This window comes from Lampetra planeri, unplaced genomic scaffold, assembly GCF_965212315.1.
Source record: "Lampetra planeri unplaced genomic scaffold, kcLamPlan1.2.h2 scaffold_1328, whole genome shotgun sequence".
Classification (NCBI taxonomy): domain Eukaryota; kingdom Metazoa; phylum Chordata; class Hyperoartia; order Petromyzontiformes; family Petromyzontidae; genus Lampetra; species Lampetra planeri.
In genome coordinates, this window is record NW_027614045.1 from 1,152 (window position 1) to 23,130 (window position 21,979).

Here is a 21,979-nt window from a genome sequence, read left to right on the forward strand (position 1 = left end):
CTCCACTCTCACCACCCACTCACTCACCCCCACTCACTCACGCCACTCACTCATCCACTCACTCACCCTCTCACTCACCCACTCACTCACTCATTCACGCCACCCACTCACTCTCACTCACCCACTCGCTCTCACTCACCCACGTCACCCTCTCACTCACCCACTCTCATTCAGTCACCAACTCACTCACCACTCACCCACTCACTCATCCACTCACTCATTACCCACTCACACTCACTCACTCACTCGACCACTCATTCACCAACTCTCACTCATTCACCAACTCCCTCACCAACTCCTTCACCCACTCACCCACTCACTCATCCACTCACTCACCCACTCACTCATTAACCCCACTCACTCGCACACTCACCCACTCTCACTCACCCACACACACAGCCCACTCACTCACCTCCTCACTCACCCACTCACCCACTCTCACTCACCCACACACACACCCACACACTCACCCACTCACCCACTCTCACTCACCCACACACACACCCACTCACTCACCTCCTCACTCACCCACTCTCACTCACCCACACACACACCCACTCACTCACCCACTCACCCACTCTCACTCACCTCCTCACTCACCCACTCACCCACTCTCACTCACCCACACACGACACACTCACTCACTCACCTCCTCACACTCACCCAGTGCCATTATCACGCTTCTTTGCTCACCTCCGCCAAGCGGCACTAACCCACGACCTCCTGTAGACCAGGCGAGGTAGTCAACATCTCCTAGCCACTGTGGTGACCTGTAGACCAGGCGAGGTAGTCAACATCTCCTAGCCACAGTGGTGACCTCCTGTAGACCAGGCGAGGTAGTCAACATCTCCTAGCCACTGTGGTGACCTGTAGACCAGGCGAGGTAGTCAACATCTCCTAGCCACTGTGGTGACCTGTAGACCAGGCGAGGTAGTCAACATCTCCTAGCCACTGTGGTGACCTCCTGTAGACCAGGCGAGGTAGTCAACATCTCCTAGCCACTGTGGTGACCTGTAGACCAGGCGAGGTAGTCAACATCTCCTAGCCACTGTGGTGACCTGTAGACCAGGCGAGGTAGTCAACATCTCCTAGCCACTGTGGTGACCTCCTGTAGACCAGGCGAGGTAGTCAACATCTCCTAGCCACAGTGGTGACCTGTAGACCAGGCGAGGTAGTCAACATCTCCTAGCCACAGTGGTGACCTCCTGTAGATCTGGCGAGGTAGTCAACATCTCCTAGCCACTGTGGTGACCTCCTGTAGACCAGGCGAGGTAGTCAACATCCCCTAGCCACTGTGGTGACCTCCTGTAGACCAGGCGAGGTAGTCAACATCTCCTAGTCACTGTGGTGACCTGTAGACCAGGCGAGGTAGTCAACATCTCCTAGCCACTGTGGTGACCTGTAGACCAGGCGAGGTAGTCAACATCTCCTAGCCACTGTGGTGACCTCCTGTAGACCAGGCGAGGTAGTCAACATCTCCTAGCCACAGTGGTGACCTGTAGACCAGGCGAGGTAGTCAACATCTCCTAGCCACAGTGGTGACCTCCTGTAGATCTGGCGAGGTAGTCAACATCTCCTAGCCACTGTGGTGACCTCCTGTAGACCAGGCGAGGTAGTCAACATCCCCTAGCCACTGTGGTGACCTCCTGTAGACCAGGCGAGGTAGTCAACATCTCCTAGCCACTGTGGTGACCTGTAGACCAGGCGAGGTAGTCAACATCTCCTAGTCACTGTGGTGACCTGTAGACCAGGCGAGGTAGTCAACATCTCCTAGCCACTGTGGTGACCTGTAGACCAGGGCGAGGGTAGTCAACATCTCCTAGCCACAGTGGTGACCTGTAGACCAGGCGAGGTAGTCAACATCTCCTAGTCACTGTGGTGACCTGTAGACCAGGCGAGGTATTCAACATCTCCTAGCCACTGTGGTGACCTCCTGTAGACCAGGCGAGGTAGTCAACATCTCCTAGCCACTGTGGTGACCTCCTGTAGACCAGGCGAGGTAGTCAACATCTCCTAGCCACTGTGGTGTCCTCCTGTAGACCAGGCGAGGTAGTCAACATCTCCTAGCCACACTGTGGTGACCTCCTGTAGACCAGACGAGGTAGTCAACATCTCCTAGCCACTGTGGTGACCTCCTGTAGACCAGGCGAGGTAGTCAACATCTCCTAGCCACTGTGGTGTCCTCCTGTAGACCAGGCGAGGTAGTCAACATCTCCTAGCCACTGTGGTGACCTCCTGTAGACCAGGCGAGGTAGTGAACATCTCCTGGCCACTGTGGTGACCTGTAGACCAGGCGAGGTAGTCAACATCTCCTGGCCACTGTGGTGACCTCCTGTAGAGCAGGCGAGGTAGTCAACATCTCCTAGCCACTGTGGTGACCTCCTGTAGACCAGGCGAGGTAGTGAACATCTCCTGGCCACTGTGGTGACCTGTAGACCAGGCGAGGTAGTGAACATCTCCTGGCCACTGTGGTGACCTGTAGACCAGGCGAGGTAGTCAACATCTCCTGGCCACTGGGTGTCTCTGCGTGTGTTGCTCTCTCTCTTTCAGTCGGCTCTGCTGCTCTTCGAGTTGGCTTGGACGATGTCAAAAGACTCCAATGATATGTTGTGGTGAGTTCACTCAGTCACTCGCTCACTCACACACTCACTCAGTCAGTCACTCACTCAGTCACTCAGTCACTCAGTCAATCACTCAGTCACTCAGTCACACTCACTCACTCACTCACACACTCACTCAGTCACTCACACACACACACTCAGTCAGTCAGTCACTCACTCACACACTCACTCAGTCACTCAGTCAATCACTCAGTCACTCAGTCACACTCACTCACTCACTCACACACTCACTCAGTCACTCACACACACACTCACACCCTCACTCAGTCACTCACACACTCACACACACACTCACTCAGTCACTCACACACACACTCACACACTCACTCACACACTCACTCAGTCACTCACTCAGTCACTCACACACACACTCACACACTCACTCACACACTCACTCAGTCACTCACTCAGTCACTCAGTCAGTCACTCACTCAGTCACTCACTCACACTCAGTCACTCACCCACACAATCACTCAGTCACTCAGTCACTCAGTCAGTCACTCACTCACTCACTCAATTACACACTCACTCAGTCACTCACTCACTCACACACTCACTCACTCAGTCAGTAACACAGTCATTCTCACACTCACGCACTCAATCACCCACACACTCACTCACCCACACACTCACTCAGTCAGTCACACACTCACTCACCCACACACTCACTCAGTCAGTCACACAGTCACTCTCACACTCACGCACTCAATCACTCAAACACACACTCACAGTCACTCACTCACACACTCACTCAGTCAGTCACTCAGTCACTCACACACTCACTTAATCACACACTCACTCAGTCACTCAGTCAGTCACACACTCACACTCACTCACACAATTGCACACTCACGCACTCAGTCACTCACTCACACACTCACTCACACACTCACACACTCACTCAATCACACACTCACGCACTCAGTCACTCACTCACACACTCACTCACACACTCACCCACACACCCACTCACACACCCACCCAGTCACTCACTCACACACACACACTCACACACTCACACACCCACCCAGTCACTCACTCACTCACACACACACTCACACACACACCCACTCACCCACCCACCCACTCTCACTCACACACCCACCCACCCACTCACCCACTCACCCACCCACTCACCCACTCACCCACCCACCCACTCACCCACTCACCCACTCACCCACACACTCACCCACACACTCACCCACCCACTCACCCACCCACTCACCCACTCACTCACCCACCCACCCACTCACTCACCCACACACTCACCCACCCACTCACCCACCCACCCACTCACCCACCCACTCACCCACTCACCCACCCACTCACCCACTCACCCACCCACTCACTCACTCACCGACCCACTCACTCACTCACCCACTCACCCACCCACCCACTCACCCACCCACTCACCCACTCACCCACTCACCCCCTCACACCCACCAGTCACTAGACGTGAGAGAAGGCTGAGTGCTCTCTGCTGACTGCTGTGTGCAGGTGGGCCATCGTGGGTCTCACCGCTCAGTGGCTGCACGACAACATCACACAGTGAGTGCCTCCCCCACCACCCCCACCCCCCCCCGTGTCCCCCCCCCTCCCTGTGTCTCCCCCCCCCCCCGCGCCCCCGTGTCCCCCCCCCCCTCCCTGTGTCTCCCCCCCCCCCCCCGCGCCCCCGTGTCCCCCCCCCCCTCCCTGTGTCTCCCCCCCCCCACCTCCCCGTGTCCCCCCCCCTCCCTGTGTCTCCCCCCCCCCCCCGCGCCCCCCTCCCCCCCGTCCCCCCCCCCCCACGTCTCCCCCCCCCCTCCCCGTGTCTCCCTGATGTCTCCGTGTGTCTCCCTGATGTCTCTGTGTGTCTCTTTGTGTCTCTGTGTGTCTCTGTGTGTCTCCCTGATGTCTCTGTGTGTCTCCGTGTGTCTCCCTGATGTCTCTGTGGGTCTCCGTGTGTCTCCCTGATGTCTCTGTGTGTCTCTGTGGGTCTCCGTGTGTCTCCGTGTGTCTCTGTGTGTCTCCGTGTGTCTCCGTGTGTCTCTGTGTGTCTCTGTGGGTCTCTGTGGGTCTCTGTGGGTCTCCGTGTGTCTCCGTGTGTCTCTGTGTGTCTCCGTGTGTCTCTGTGTGTCTCCCTGATGTCTCTGTGTGTCTCTGTGTGTCTCTGTGTGTCTCTGTGTGTCTCTGTGTGTCTCCCTGATGTCTCTGTGTGTCTCCCTGATGTCTCTGTGGGTCTCCGTGTGTCTCCCTGATGTCTCTGTGTGTCTGTGTGTCTCCCTGATGTCTCTGCGTGTCTCCGTGTGTCTCTGTGTGTCTCCGTGTGTCTCCGTGTGTCTCAGTGCCAAGTACGTCTCGGACGTGGCAGACCTCCAGCGTCACGTGTCCCGCCACAACCATCGCCACGACGACGACGACGTCCGTGTCTCTCTCGACCGCATGCGCATCACCTTCCAGTACGAGTATCCTTCTTCGTGCTGAGCGCACCTAGGGGTGGGCACGTCTCTCCGTGTCTCACTGTGTGTCACTGTGTCTCACTGTGTGTCTCTGTGTCTCTGTGTGTTTCTCTGTGTTTCTCTGTGTCTCACTGTGTCTCACTGTGTGTCTCTGTGTCTCTGTGTCTCACTGTCATCACCTTCCAGTACGAGTATCCTTCGTGCTGAGCGCACCCAGGGGTGGGCACGTCTCTCCGTGTCTCTCCGTGTCTCTCCGTGTCTCTCCGTGTCTCTCCGTGTCTCACTGTGTCTCTGTGTGTCTCTCTGTGTCTTTGTGTCTCACTGTGTCTCACTGTGTCACTGTGTGTCTCTGTGTGTCTCTCTGTGTCTCTCTGTGTCTCTCTGTGTCTCTCTGTGTCTCACTGTGTCTCTGTGTCTCTCTGTGTGTTTCTGTGTCTCACTGTGTCTCTGTGTCTCACTGTGTCACTGTGTGTCTCTGTGTCTCACTGTGTCTCTGTGTGTCTCTCTGTGTCTCACTGTGTCTCACTGTGTCACTGTGTGTCTCTGTGTCTCACTGTGTCTCTGTGTGTCTCTCTGTGTGTCTCTGTGTCTCACTGTGTCTCTGTGTCTCACTGTGTCTCACTGTGTCACTGTGTGTCTCTGTGTCTCACTGTGTCTCTGTGTGTCTCTCTGTGTCTCACTGTGTCTCACTGTGTCACTGTGTGTCTCTGTGTCTCACTGTGTCTCTGTGTGTCTCTCTGTGTCTCTCTGTGTCTCACTGTGTCTCTGTGTCTCTCTGTGTGTCTCTGTGTCTCACTGTGTCTCTGTGTCTCACTGTGTCTCACTGTGTCACTGTGTGTCTCTGTGTCTCACTGTGTCTCTGTGTGTCTCTCTGTGTCTCACTGTGTGTCACTGTGTGTCTCACTGTGTGTCTCACTGTGTCTCACTGTGTCTCACTGTGTCTCACTGTGTCTCACTGTGTCTCACTGTGTGTCTCACTGTGTGTCACTGTGTCTCACTGTGTCTCACTGTGTGTCTCACTGTGTCTCACTGTGTCTCACTGTGTGTCACTGTGTCTCACTGTGTCTCACTGTGTGTCTCACTGTGTGTCTCACTGTGTCTCTGTGTCTCACTGTGTCTCACTGTGTCACTGTGTGTCTCTGTGTCTCACTGTGTCTCTGTGTGTCTCTCTGTGTCTCACTGTGTCTCACTGTGTCACTGTGTGTCTCTGTGTCTCACTGTGTCTCTGTGTGTCTCTCTGTGTCTCTCTGTGTCTCACTGTGTCTCTGTGTCTCTCTGTGTGTCTCTGTGTCTCACTGTGTCTCTGTGTCTCACTGTGTCTCACTGTGTCACTGTGTGTCTCTGTGTCTCACTGTGTCTCTGTGTGTCTCTCTGTGTCTCACTGTGTGTCACTGTGTGTCTCACTGTGTCTCACTGTGTGTCTCACTGTGTCTCACTGTGTCTCACTGTGTGTCACTGTGTCTCACTGTGTCTCACTGTGTGTCTCACTGTGTGTCTCACTGTGTCTCTGTGTCTCACTGTGTCTCACTGTGTCACTGTGTGTCTCTGTGTCTCACTGTGTCTCTGTGTGTCTCTCTGTGTCTCTGTGTGTCTCTCTGTGTCTCACTGTGTCTCACTGTGTGTCACTGTGTCTCACTGTGTCTCACTGTGTGTCACTGTGTGTCACTGTGTCTCACTGTCTCACTGTCTCACTGTGTCATCACCTTCCAGTACGAGTATCCTTCGTGCTGAGCGCACCCAGGGGTGGGCGCGTCTCTGCGTGTCTCTGTGTGTCTCTGTGTCTCTGTGTGTGTCTCACTGTGTCACTGTGTGTCTCACTGTGTCTCACTGTGTCTCACTGTGTCTCTGTGTGTCTCTGTGTCTCACTGTGTCATCACCTTCCAGTACGAGTATCCTTCGTGCTGAGCGCACCCAGGGGTGGGCACGTCTCTCTGTGTCTCTGTGTCTCACTGTCTCTGTGTCTCACTGTGTCTCTGTGTCTCACTGTGTCTCTGTGTCTCTGTCACTGTGTCTCTGTGTGTCTCTGTCACTGTGTCTCTGTGTCTCACTGTGTGTCTCTCTGTGTCTCTGTGTCTCACTGTGTCTCTGTGTCTCTGTCATTGTGTCTCTGTGTGTCTCTGTCACTGTGTCTCTGTGTGTCTCTGTGTGTCTCTGTGTGTCTCTCTGTGTCTCTGTGTCTCACTGTGTCTCACTGTGTCTCTCTGTGTCTCACTGTGTCTCACTGTGTCTCTGTGTGGCTCTCCGTGTCTCCGTGTCTCTCCGTGTCTCCGTGTCTCTCACTGAGTCCTTGACGGCATGTCGCTGTGCCAGTCTGCGCCTGGCCCTGTACCAGCACTGGTCGCTGTTTGAGTCGCTGTGCCACTCGCTGTCTCTCCGTGTCTCCGTGTCTCTCTCCGTGTCTCCGTGTCTCTCTCTGTGTCTCCGTGTCTCTCTCCGTGTCTCCGTGTCTCCGTGTCTCCGTGTCTCTCACTGAGTCCTTGACGGCATGTCGCTGTGCCAGTCTGCGTCTGGCCCTGTACCAGCACTGGTCGCTGTTTGAGTCGCTGTGCCACTCGCTCTACTCGTACGCCGGCCTGCGACTGTGGTCCCTGCACGGACACAAGAGGCTCCACGCTCTCCTGGCAGACATGGGGTGAGTGGCGGAGAGGGGGAGTGGTGGTCCGTGTGAGTGAGTGTTGTAGTGTGTGGGAGTGAGTGTGTGAGTGAGTGTTGTAGTGTGTGGGAGTGTGTGGTAGTGTGTGTGTGATAGTGTGTGTGTGGTAGTGTGTGTGTGAGTGTGTGTGTGGTAGTGAGTGTGTGTGTGTGAGTGTGGTAGTGTGTGAGTGTGTGTGAGTGTGGTAGTGTGTGTGAGTGTGGTAGTGTGTGTGTGGTAGTGTGTGTGTGAGTGTGTGTGTGGTAGTTAGTGTGTGTGAGTGTGGTAGTGAGTGTGTGAGTGTGTGTGGTAGTGAGTGTGTGTGAGTGTGTGAGTGTGGTAGTGTGTGTGTGGTAGTGTGAGTGTGTGTGGTAGTGAGTGTGTGTGAGTGTGTGGTAGTGAGTGTGTGTGTGTGAGTGTGGTAGTGTGTGTGTGAGTGTGTGTGTGAGTGTGTATGAGTGTGGGGTTGTGTGTGTGAGTGTGTGTGAGTGTGGGGTAGTGTGTGTGAGTGTGTGTGTGTGAGTGTGTGTGTGAGTGTGTGTGTGAGTGTGTGTGTGAGTGTGTATGAGTGTGGGGTAGTGTGTGTGTGAGTGTGTGTGTGAGTGTGTGTGTGAGTGTGGGGTAGTGTGTGTGAGTGTGTGTATGAGTGTGTGTATGAGTGTGGGGTAGTGTGTGTGAGTGTGTGTGTGAGTGTGTATGAGTGTGGGGTAGTGTGTGTGAGTGTGTGTATGAGTGTGTGTATGAGTGTGGGGTAGTGTGTGTGAGTGTGTGTGTGAGTGTGTATGAGTGTGGGGTAGTGTGTGTGAGTGTGTGTATGAGTGTGTGTGAGTGTGGGGTAGTGTGTGTGAGTGTGTGTGTGTGAGTGTGTGTGTGAGTGTGTGTGTGAGTGTGTGTGTGAGTGTGTATGAGTGTGGGGTAGTGTGTGTGTGAGTGTGTGTGTGAGTGTGGGGTAGTGTGTGTGAGTGTGTATGAGTGTGGGGTAGTGTGTGTGAGTGTGTGTGTGAGTGTGTATGAGTGTGGGGTAGTGTGTGTGAGTGTGTGAGTGTGTATGAGTGTGGGGTAGTGTGTGTGAGTGTGAGTGTGTGTGTGTGAGTGTGTGTGTGAGTGTGTGAGTGTGTGTGTGAGTGTGGGGTAGTGTGTGTGAGTGTGGGGTAGTGTGTGTGAGTGTGTGAGTGTGTGTGTGAGTGTGTGTGTGAGTGTGGGGTAGTGTGTATGAGTGTGGGGTAGTGTGTGTGAGTGTGTGTGTGAGTGTGTATGAGTGTGGGGTAGTGTGTGTGTGTGTGTGGTAGTGAGTGTGTGTGAGTGTGTGGTAGTGAGTGTGTATGAGTGTGGGGTAGTGTGTGTGAGTGTGTGTGTGTGAGTGTGTATGAGTGTGGGGTAGTGTGTGTGAGTGTGTGTGAGTGTGGTAGTGAGTGTGTATGAGTGTGGGGTAGTGTGTGTGAGTGTGTGTGAGTGTGGTAGTGTGTGTGTGAGTGTGGTAGTGAGTGTGTGTGTGTGTGAGAGTCCCTGACCCTCTGCTCACGATCATTAAGGACCTTCATGATGGTGAGCGGGCCCGGGTAAAACTACGTGGCCGGGAGTCGGAGCCTTTCCCTGTACACCTTGGGGTGCGACAGGGATGTCCTCTGGCTCCCACATTATTGAACATCTATTTCGACTGCGTAGTTCGTGAAGCCTTCAATAGCTGTACCGGGGGAATTTCCATCTGGTCCAGATACAATGGGAGGCTGATCGACGCCCGGGTGCGATCAAGGGCTGGCTCCCTATTGGTCAACCACGTTATGTATGCCGATGATTTGGTAATAGCTGCTCATTCAGAGGAGGAGTTGGAGACGCTGCTGCTGAGACTGGAGCGTGCCACTAAGAGATGGGGCCTTACCATCAGCCCCACCAAAACGAAGCACCTGCCTGGGTATTTTGTACCATCGGACACTCCACCCCCACAACTCCCAATTGGTGATGGGGCAGTCGTGGAGAGAGTGGAGAGTTTCCCATACCTGGGCAGTGTGCTCATAACCGGCTCCAGTAGAGAGTGTGTGTGTGTCTGTGCGTACGTACGTAGGGTGTATAGTGTACGTATGTGTGTGTACGTTCTGTGTGTGTACGTAGTGTGCGTGTGTACGTATTGTGTGTGTGTGTATGTAATGTGTGTGTGTAATGTGTGTGTACACTGTGTGTGTATGTATGTAATGTGTGTGTGTACACTGTGTGTGTGTGTGTACACTGTGTGTGTGTGTGTACATGTGTACACTGTGTGTGTATGTGTGTGTGTGTGTACACTGTGTGTGTGTGTGTACACTGTGTGTGTGTGTACACTGTGTGTGTGTGTGTACACTGTGTGTGTGTACACTGTGTGTGTGTGTGTACGTGTGTACACTGTGTGTGTGTGTGTACATGTGTACACTATGTGTATGTGTGTGTGTACACTGTGTGTGTATGTGTGTGTGTACACTGTGTGTGTATGTGTGTATGTGTGTATGTGTGTGTATGTGTGTATGTATGTATGTGTGTGTGTGTACACTGTGTGTGTGTGTACACTGTGTGTGTGTGTACACTGTGTGTGTGTAATGTGTATGTGTGTGTGTGTGTATGTGTGTGTGTACACTGTGTGTACACTGTGTGTGTGTGTACACTGTGTGTGTGTGTGTACACTGTGTGTGTGTGTGTACATGTGTACACTATGTGTATGTGTGTGTGTGTACACTGTGTGTGTATGTGTGTGTGTACACTGTGTGTGTATGTGTGTGTGTGTGTGTACACTGTGTGTGTGTGTACACTGTGTGTGTGTATGTACTATGTGTACACTGTGTGTGTATATGTATGTAATGTGTGTGTGTATGTGTGTGTGTGTACACTGTGTGTGTGTGTGTACATGTGTACACTATGTGTATGTGTGTGTGTACACTGTGTGTGTATGTGTGTGTGTACACTGTGTGTGTATGTGTGTATGTATGTGTGTGTGTACACTGTGTGTGTGTGTACACTGTGTGTGTGTGTGTACATGTGTACACTATGTGTATGTGTGTGTGTATGTGTGTGTGTACACTGTGTGTGTATGTGTGTATGTATGTATGTGTGTATGTGTGTGTACACTGTGTGTGTGTGTACACTGTGTGTGTGTGTACACTGTGTGTGTGTGTGTGTACATGTGTACACTATGTGTATGTGTGTGTGTACACTGTGTGTGTATGTGTGTGTGTACACTGTGTGTATGTGTGTATGTGTGTGTGTGTGCACTGTGTGTGTGTGTGTGTACACTGTGTGTGTGTGTGTGTGTACACTGTGTGTGTGTGTACACTGTGTGTGTACACTGTGTGTGTACACTGTGTGTGTGTATGTAATGTGTGTACACTGTGTGTGTGTGTGCACTGTGTGTGTGTGTGTACACTGTGTGTACACTGTGTGTGTGTGTACACTGTGTGTATGTAATGTAATGTGTGTGTGTATGTGTGTGTGTACACTGTGTGTACACTGTGTGTGTGTCCCCAGGCTGCCCCTGAAGCAGGTGAAGCAGAAGTTCTGCTCGATGGACGTGAAGTTGAAGGAAAACCTGCTGGCCGCCATCGATGAGTCGGCCACCAAGTTTGGGTATACGACCCCACTACACTACCTACTACACTACTACACTATACACTACACTACCTACTACACTACTACACTATACACTACCTACTACACTACTACACTATACACTACACTACCTACTACACTATACACTACACTACCTACTACACTACCTACTACACTACTACACTATACACTACACTACCTACTACACTATACACTACACTACCTACTACACTACCTACTACACTACTACACTATACACTACACTACCTACTACACTATACACTACACTACCTACTACACTACCTACTACACTACTACACTATACACTACACTACCTACTACACTACTACACTATACACTACACTACCTACTACACTACTACACTATACACTACACTACCTACTACACTACTACACTATACACTACACTACTACACTACCTACTACACTACTACACTATACACTACACTACCTACTACACTATACACTACACTACCTACTACACTACTACACTATACACTACACTACCTGCTACACTACTACACTATACACTACACTACCTACTACACTACTACACTATACACTACACTACCTGCTACACTACTACACTATACACTACACTACCTACTACACTACTACACTATACACTACACTACTACACTACCTACTACACTACTACACTATACACTACACTACCTACTACACTACTACACTATACACTACACTACCTACTACACTACTACACTATACACTACACTACCTGCTACACTACTACACTATACACTACACTACCTACTACACTACTACACTATACACTACACTACCTGCTACACTACTACACTATACACTACACTACCTACTACACTACTACACTATACACTACCTACTACACTACTACACTATACACTACACTACCTACTACACTACTACACTATACACTACACTACCTACTACACTACTACACTATACACTACACTACCTACTACACTACTACACTATACTACCTACTACACTACTACACTACTACACTATACACTACCTACTACACTACTACACTATACACTACACTACCTACTACACTACTACACTATACACTACACTACCTACTACACTACTACACTATACACTACACTACCTGCTACACTACTACACTATACACTACACTACCTACTACACTACTACACTATACACTACACTACCTGCTACACTACTACACTATACACTACACTACCTACTACACTACACACTATACCACTACACTACTACACTACCTACTACACTACTACACTATACACTACACTACCTACTACACTACTACACTATACACTACACTACCTACTACACTACTACACTATACACTACACTACCTGCTACACTACTACACTATACACTACACTACCTACTACACTACTACACTATACACTACACTACCTGCTACACTACTACACTATACACTACACTACCTACTACACTACTACACTATACACTACCTACTACACTACTACACTATACACTACACTACCTACTACACTACTACACTATACACTACACTACCTACTACACTACTACACTATACACTACACTACCTACTACACTACTACACTATACTACCTACTACACTACTACACTACTACACAATACACTACCTACCACTACTACACTATACACTACACTACCTACTACACTACTACACTATACACTACACTACCTACTACACTACTACACTATACCCTACACTACCTACTACCCTACTACACTATACACTACACTACCTACTACACTACTACACTATACACTACACTACCTACTACACTACTACACTATACACTACACTACATACTACACTATACACTACACTACCTACTACACTACTACACTATACACTACACTACCTACTACACTACTACACTATACACTACACTACCTACTACACTACTACACTATACTACATACTACACTATACACTACACTACCTACTACACTACTACACTATACACTACACTACCTACTACACTACTACACTATACACTACACTACCTACTACACTATACACTACACTACCTACTACACTACTACACTATACACTACACTACCTACTACACTACTACACTATACACTACACTACCTACTACACTACTACACTATACACTACCTACTACACTACTACACTATATACTACACTATACACTACTACACTACTACACTATACACTACACTACCTACTACACTACTACACTATACACTACACTACCTACTACACTACTACACTATACACTACACTACCTACTACACTACTACACTATACACTACACTACCTACTACACTATACACTACACTACCTACTACACTACTACACTATACACTACACTACCTACTACACTACTACACTATACACTACACTACCTACTACACTACTACACTATACACTACCTACTACACTACTACACTATATACTACACTATACACTACTACACTACTACACTATATACTACACTACATACTACACTACTACACTATACACTACACTACCTACTACACTACTACACTATACACTACACTACCTACTACACTATACACTACACTACCTACTACACTATACACTACACTACCTACTACACTACTACACTATACACTACACTACCTACTACACTACTACACTATACACTACACTACCTACTACACTACTACACTATACACTACACTACCTACTACACTACTACACTATACACTACCTACTACACTACTACACTATATACTACACTACCTACTACACTACTACACTATACACTACCTACTACACTACTACACTATATACTACACTATACACTACCTACTACACTACTACACTATATACTACACTATACACTACTACACTACTACACTATATACTACACTACCTACTACACTACTACACTATACACTACACTACCTACTACACTACTACACTATACACTACCTACTACACTACTACACTATATACTACACTATACACTACTACACTACTACACTATATACTACACTACATACTACACTACTACACTATACACTACACTACATACTACACTACTACACTATACACTACCTACTACACTACTACACTATACACTACACTACCTACTACACTATACACTACACTACCTACTACACTACCTACTACACTACTACACTATATACTACACTACATACTACACTATACACTACACTACCTACTACACTACTACACTATATACTACACTACATACTACACTATACACTACACTACCTACTACACTACTACACTATACACTACACTACCTACTACACTACTACACTATACACTACACTACCTACTACACTACTACACTATACACTACATACTACATACTACTACACTATATACTACACTATACACTACCTACTACACTACTACACTATATACTACACTACCTACTACACTACTACACTATACACTACATACTACACTACTACACTATATACTACACTATACACTACCTACTACACTACTACACTATATACTACACTACATACTACACTACTACACTATACACTACCTACTACACTACTACACTATATACTACACTACATACTACACTACTACACTATACACTACATACTACACTACTACACTATACACTACACTACATACTACACTACTACACTATACACTACCTACTACACTACTACACTACTACACTATACACTACCTACTACACTACTACACTATATACTACACTACATACTACACTACTACACTATATACTACACTATACACTACCTACTACACTACTACACTATATACTACACTACATACTACACTACTACACTATATACTACACTATACACTACCTACTACACTACTACACTATATACTACACTACATACTACACTACTACACTATATACTACACTATACACTACATACTACACTACTACACTATACACTACTATACTACTACACTATACACTACTACACTATATACTACTATACACTACATACTACACTACTACACACTGTGTGTACTGTGTGTGTATTGTGTGCTCTGCGTGTCAGCATGAGTGACATGCGTGTGCCGTGTGCGTGTCAGCATGAGTGACACGCGTGTGCCGTGTGCGTGTCAGCATGAGTGACATGCGTGTGCCGTGTGCGTGTCAGCATGAGTGACACGCGTGTGCCGTGTGCGTGTCAGCATGAGTGACATGCGTGTGCCGTGTGCGTGTCAGCATGAGTGACACGCGTGTGCCGTGTGCGTGTCAGCATGAGTGACATGCGTGTGCCGTGTGCGTGTCAGCATGAGTGACACGCGTGGTGCCGTGTGCGTGTCAGCATGAGTGACATGCGTGTGCCGTGTGCGTGTCAGCATGAGTGACACGCGTGTGCCGTGTGCGTGTCAGCACGAGTGACACGCGTGTGCCGTGTGCGTGTCAGCATGAGTGACACGCGTGTGCCGTGTGCGTGTCAGCACGAGTGACACGCGTGTGCCGTGTGCGTGTCAGCACGAGTGACACGCGTGTGCCGTGTGCGTGTCAGCACGAGTGACACGCGTGTGCCGTGTGCGTGTCAGCACGAGTGACACGCGTGTGCCGTGTGCGTGTCAGCACGAGTGACACGCGTGTGCCGTGTGCGTGTCAGCATGAGTGACATGCGTGTGCCGTGTGCGTGTCAGCACGAGTGACATGCGTGTGCCGTGTGCGTGTCAGCACGAGTGACACGCGTGTGCCGTGTGCGTGTCAGCACGAGTGACACGCGTGTGCCGTGTGCGTGTCAGCACGAGTGACACGCGTGTGCCGTGTGCGTGTCAGCACGAGTGACACGCGTGTGCCGTGTGCGTGTCAGCACGAGTGACACGCGTGTGCCGTGTGCGTGTCAGCACGAGTGACACGCGTGTGCCGTGTGCGTGTCAGCACGAGTGACACGCGTGTGCCGTGTGCGTGTCAGCACGAGTGACACGCGTGTGCCGTGTGCGTGTCAGCACGAGTGACACGCGTGTGCCGTGTGCGTGTCAGCACGAGTGACACGCGTGTGCCGTGTGCGTGTCAGCACGAGTGACACGCGTGTGCCGTGTGCGTGTCAGCACGAGTGACACGCGTGTGCCGTGTGCGTGTCAGCACGAGTGACACGCGTGTGCCGTGTGCGTGTCAGCACGAGTGACACGCGTGTGCCGTGTGCGTGTCAGCATGAGTGACACGCGTGTGCCGTGTGCGTGTCAGCACGAGTGACACGCGTGTGCCGTGTGCGTGTCAGCACGAGTGACACGCGTGTGCCGTGTGCGTGTCAGCATGAGTGACATGCGTGTGCAGACTTTCTGCGCCGAGTTTGGCTTCCGTTGCCGCTTCCTCGCTGCGGACGTGGCGCTCGCTCTGAGCGCCATTCTCACCGCCCCCGCAGCCCCCCCAGCCCCCACCCCCTCCACGACCCCTGACCCCCAGCACCCCCGGGGGGGGGGGCCGGGGGGGGGCGCCATCGCAGCCCTGCACGCTCTCTCCAGGTGACACACGCGCCCCCCCTCACCCCCCCCTCACCCCCCCCCCCACGTGTCTCACCCCCCCCTCACCCCCCCTCACCCCCCCCCACGTGTCTCACCCCCCCTCACCCCCCCCCCTCCCACGTGTCTCACCCCCCCCTCACCCCCCCCTCACGTGTCTCACCCCCCCTCACCCCCCCCCCCGTGTCTCACCCCCCCCCCCCCCCGTGTCTCACCGTGTCTCTGTATGTCTCTGTGTGTCTCTGTGTGTGTGTCTCACCGTGTCTCTCTCCGTGTCTCACCGTGTCTTCCCCCCCCCCCCCCCCCCGTGTCTCACCGTGTCTCACCGTGTCTCCCCCCCCCCCCCGTGTCTCACCGTGTCTCTGTATGTCTCTGTGTGTCTCTGTGTGTGTGTCTCACCGTGTCTCTGTGTGTCTCTGTGTGTCTCTGTGTGTGTGTCTCACCGTGTCTCTGTGTGCGTGTGACTGTGTGTGTATCTCACCGTGTCTCTGTGTGCGTGTGACTGTGTGTGTGTCTCACCGTGTCTCTGTGTGTGTGTGACTGTGTGTGTGTCTCACCGTGTCTCTGTGTGCGTGTGACTGTGTGTGTGTCCTCACCGTGTCTCTGTGTGCGTGTGACTGTGTGTGTGTCTCACCGTGTCTCTGTGTGTGTGTGACTGTGTGCGTGTGACTGTGTGTGTGTGTCACCGTGTCTCTGTGTGTGTGTGACTGTGTGTGTGTGACTGTGTGTGTGTGACTGTGTGTGTGTCTCACCGTGTCTCTGTGTGTGTGTGACTGTGTGTGTGTGACTGTGTGTGTGTGTCACCGTGTCTCTGCTACTGCTGCGTGTCTCTATAGAGGCAACGTGTCTCTGCTGCTGCGCGGAGTGGAGCAGGCGAAGCTGCAGCTGTGCCTGCTGCACGAGGCCGTCTCCTGCTGCGTGTCTCTCTCTGTGTGTCTCTGTGTGTCTCACCGTGTCTCTGTGTGTCTCACCGTGTCTCTGTGTAGAGGCAACGTGTCTCTGTGTGTGTGTGTCACCGTGTCTCTGCTACTGCTGCGTGTCTCTGTGTAGAGGCAACGTGTCTCTGTGTGTGTGTGTCTCTGTGTCTCTGTGTCTCTGCTACTGCTGCGTGTCTGTGTAGAGGCAACGTGTCTGTGTGTGTCTCTGTGTGTGTGTCTCTCTCTGTGTGTGTCTCTGTGTGTGTCTCTGTGTGTGTCTCTGTGTGTGTCTCACCGTGTCTCTGTGTGTGTCTCTGTGTGTGTCTGTGTGTGTGTGTCTCACCGTGTCTCTGTGTCTCTCTCTGTGTGTGTCTGTGCGTGTGTGTGTCTCTGTGTGTGTGTCTCACTGCTGCGTGTGTGTGTCTCTGACTGTGTAGAGGCAACGTGTCTCTGCTGCTGCGGGGGGTGGAGCAGGCGAAGCTGCAGCTGTGCGTGTGTGTGTCTGTGTGTGTGTGTGTCTCTGTGTGTGTGTGTGTCTCACTGCTGCGTGTGTGTGTCTCTGTGTAGAGGCAACGTGTCTCTGCTGCTGCGGGGGGTGGAGCAGGCGAAGCTGCAGCTGTGCCTGCTGCACGAGGCCGTCACCTGCTGCGTGGGCAGCGGGCGCGTCGTCTCACAGGGGCCCTTCCTCTACTGCTGCCTGCACGAGGTAGCACACACACACACACAGTGACACACACACACACATACATACACACACATAGTGACACATACACACACAGTGACACACACACACACAGTGACACATACACACACATATATACACACACACACAGTGACACACACACACACACAGTGACACATACACACACATATACACACACACACACAGTGACACACACACACACATATACATACACACACACACACAGTGACACACACACACACAGTGACACACACACACACAGTGACACATACATACACACAGTGACACACACACACACATACACATACACACATACATACACACACACATACACACACACACACACAGTGACACATACACACACACACAGTGACACATACACACACACACACAGTGACACATACACACACACACAGTGACACACACACACAGTGACACACACACACAGTGACACATACACACACACACACACAGTGACACATACACACACACACACACAGTGACACATACACACACACACAGTGACACACACACACACACAGTGACACATACACACACACACAGTGACACATACACACACACACAGTGACACACACATACACAGTGACACATACACACACACACAGTGACACACACACACACACAGTGACACATACACACACACACAGTGACACACACATACACAGTGACACATACACACACACACATACACAGTGACACATACACACACACACAGTGACACACACACACACACACAGTGACACACACACACAGTGACACACACACACACATACATAGTGACACATACACACACACACATACATAGTGACACATACACACACACAGTGACACACACACACACGCAGTGACACACAGTGACACACAGACACACACATACACACACCTGTATCTCACTGTGTCTCTGTGTCTCTGTGTGTCTCTGTGTGTCCCTGTGTGTCCCTGTGTGTCCCTGTGTGTCTCTGTGTGTCTCTGTGTGTCTCACTGTGTCTCACTGTGTCTCTGTGTGTCTGTGTGTCTCTGTCACTGTGTGTCTCACTGTGTGTCTCACTGTGTGTCTCACTGTGTGTCACTGTGTGTGTCTCTGTGTGTTTCTGTCTGTGTCTCTGTGTGTCTTTGTGTATCTCACTGTGTGTCTCACTGTGTGTCTCACTGTGTGTGTCTCTGTGTGTGTCTCACTGTGTGTGTCTCACTGTGTCTCACTGTGTCTCACTGTCTCTGTGTCTCTGTGTGTGTCTCTGTGTGTGTCTCACTGTGTCTCTGTCTGTGTCTCTGTGTGTCTCTGTGTATCTCACTGTGTGTCTCACTGTGTGTCTCACTGTGCGTCTCTGTGTGTGTCTCTGTGTGTGTCTCTGTGTGTCTCACTGTGTCTCACTGTGTCTCACTGTGTCTCACTGTGTCTCTGTGTGTGTCTCTGTGTGTGTCTCTGTGTGTGTCTGTGTGTGTCTTTCACTGTGTCTCTCTGTGTCTGTGTGTGTCTCTCTGTGTCTGTGTGTGTCTCTGTGTGTGTCTGTGTGTGTCTCTCTGTGTCTGTGTGTGTCTCTGTGTGTGTCTGTGTGTGTCTCTGTGTCTGTGTGTGTCTCTGTGTCTGTGTGTGTCTCTGTGTCTGTCTGTGTGTGTCTCTCTGTGTCTGTGTGTGTCTCTCTGTGTCTGTGTGTGTCTCTGTGTCTGTGTGTGTCTCTCACTGTGTGCAGGGCACGCCGGAGTTGGCGATGTTCTCTGAGCCCAGCTTCCTGTCGCAGTTCAGCAAACACCTCCTGCACACATTCATCAAGTCGGTGCGTGGGGGGGCAGTGAGAGGGGCTGTGTGTGGGGGTGTGTGAGTGGGTGGGTGAGTGTGATAGTGTGAGTGGGTGAGTGGGTGTGAGAGTGTGAGTGGGTGAGTGGGTGAGAGAGTGTGAGAGTGAGCGGGTGAGTGGGTGTGAGAGTGTGAGTGTGACAGGGTGAGTGGGTGTGAGAGTGTGAGTGTGACAGGGTGTGAGAGTGAGTGGTGAGTGGGTGGGTGAGTGGGTGAGACGGGGTGTGAGTCAGTGGGCGAGAGAGTGAGTGAGTGGGTGCGTGTGGGGCAGTGAGAGGGACTGTGAGTGGGTGTGTGAGAGTGAGTGAGTGGGTGGGTGGGTGAGTGGTGAGTGTGAGAGTGAGTGAGTGGTGGGTGGGTGGGTGAGTGGTGGGTGGGTGGTTGAGTGGGTGGGTGGGTGGTTGAGTGGGTGGGTGGGTGGTGTGTGGGTGGGTGGTGTGTGGGTGGTTGAGTGGGTGGGTAAGTGGTGGGTGGGTGGGTGGTGTGTGGGTGGTTGAGTGGGTGGGTGGGTGGGTAAGTGGTGGGTGGGTGGTTGAGTGGGTGGGTGGGTGAGTGGTGGGTAAGTGGTGGGTGGGTGGGTGGTTGAGTGGGTGGGTGGGTGGTGTGTGGGTGGGTGGTGTGTGGGTGGTTGAGTGGGTGGGTAAGTGGTGGGTGGGTGGGTGGTGTGTGGGTGGTTGAGTGGGTGGGTGGGTGGGTAAGTGGTGGGTGGGTGGTTGAGTGGGTGGGTGGGTGAGTGGTGGGTAAGTGGTGGGTGGGTGGGTGGGTGAGTGGGTGGGTTGTCGTGTCGCGGTGGTGGTGCTTGATGGTTGTTGTTGTTGGTGGTGGTTGTTGATGTTGATGGTGGTGGTGGTGGTTGTTGTGTAGACGCGGAACAGGAAGTGCCAGCGGCTGCCCCTGGTGGTGGCGGCTCCCACAATGCACGGCGACTTCACGCTGATCACCGGCTGCCCTCCCCATGGGGACGGCAGCGACAAGAAGAAGTACAGTCACTCACCAATCAATCACTCACCAATCAATCACTCACCAATCAATCACTCACCAATCACTCACCAATCACTCACTCACCAATCAATCACTCACCAATCAATCACTCACCAATCAATCACTCACCAATCACTCACCAATCACTCACTCACCAATCAATCACTCACCAATCAATCACTCACCAATCAATCACTCACCAATCAATCACTCACCAATCAATCACTCACCAATCACTCACCAATCACTCACTCACCAATCAATCACTCACCAATCAATCACTCACCAATCAATCACTCACCAATCACTCACCAATCACTCACTCACCAATCAATCACTCACCAATCAATCACTCACCAATCACTCACCAATCACTCACTCACCAATCAATCACTCACCAATCACTCACTCACCAATCACTCACTCACCAATCACTCACCAATCAATCACTCACCAATCAATCACTCACCAATCAATCACTCTCCAATCAATCACTCTCCAGTCACTCTCCAGTCACTCTCCAATCACTCTCCAGTCACTCTCCAGTCACTCTCCAATCACTCTCCAGTCACTCTCCAGTCACTCTCCAGTCACTCTCCAGTCACTCTCCAGTCACTCTCCAATCACTCTCCAATCACTCTCCAGTCACTCTCCAATCACTCTCCAGTCACTCTCCAATCACTCTCCAGTCACTCTCCAGTCACTCTCCAGTCACTCTCCAGTCACTCTCCAATCACTCTCCAGTCACTCTCCAGTCACTCTCCAATCACTCTCCAGTCACTCTCCAGTCACTCTCCAGTCACTCACCAATCACTCTCCA

General features: G+C 51.1%; 1 protein-coding gene and 1 long non-coding RNA gene across 4 annotated transcripts; one reads left to right on the plus strand and one right to left on the minus strand.

Moving 5' to 3' along the window:
- Positions 1-695: 695 nt before the first annotated feature.
- On the minus strand, positions 696-2,061 carry LOC144739138 (uncharacterized). Of its 3 annotated transcripts, none has more exons than XR_013589363.1 (3): positions 1,837-2,061; positions 1,644-1,787; positions 696-1,543 (listed from the first exon to the last, which is right to left on the minus strand). It is a non-coding gene; the product is annotated as an uncharacterized LOC144739138 (long non-coding RNA). The 3 variants fall into 3 exon arrangements; XR_013589362.1 differs by having other exon boundaries at positions 1,594-1,787; XR_013589364.1 differs by having other exon boundaries at positions 696-1,255; positions 1,353-1,787; positions 1,837-2,059.
- A 441-nt stretch (positions 2,062-2,502) lies between these two features.
- CDC45 (cell division cycle 45) lies at positions 2,503-21,233 on the plus strand (the record flags this gene model as incomplete). Its single annotated transcript, XM_078622115.1, has 9 exons — positions 2,503-2,612; positions 4,119-4,169; positions 4,946-5,065; positions 7,560-7,691; positions 11,181-11,279; positions 16,536-16,745; positions 18,227-18,365; positions 20,075-20,158; positions 21,043-21,233. Coding segments are annotated over 9 exons (1,136 nt in total), but the record flags the coding sequence as incomplete, so codon positions are not given.
- Between the last annotated feature and the right edge of the window lie 746 nt (positions 21,234-21,979).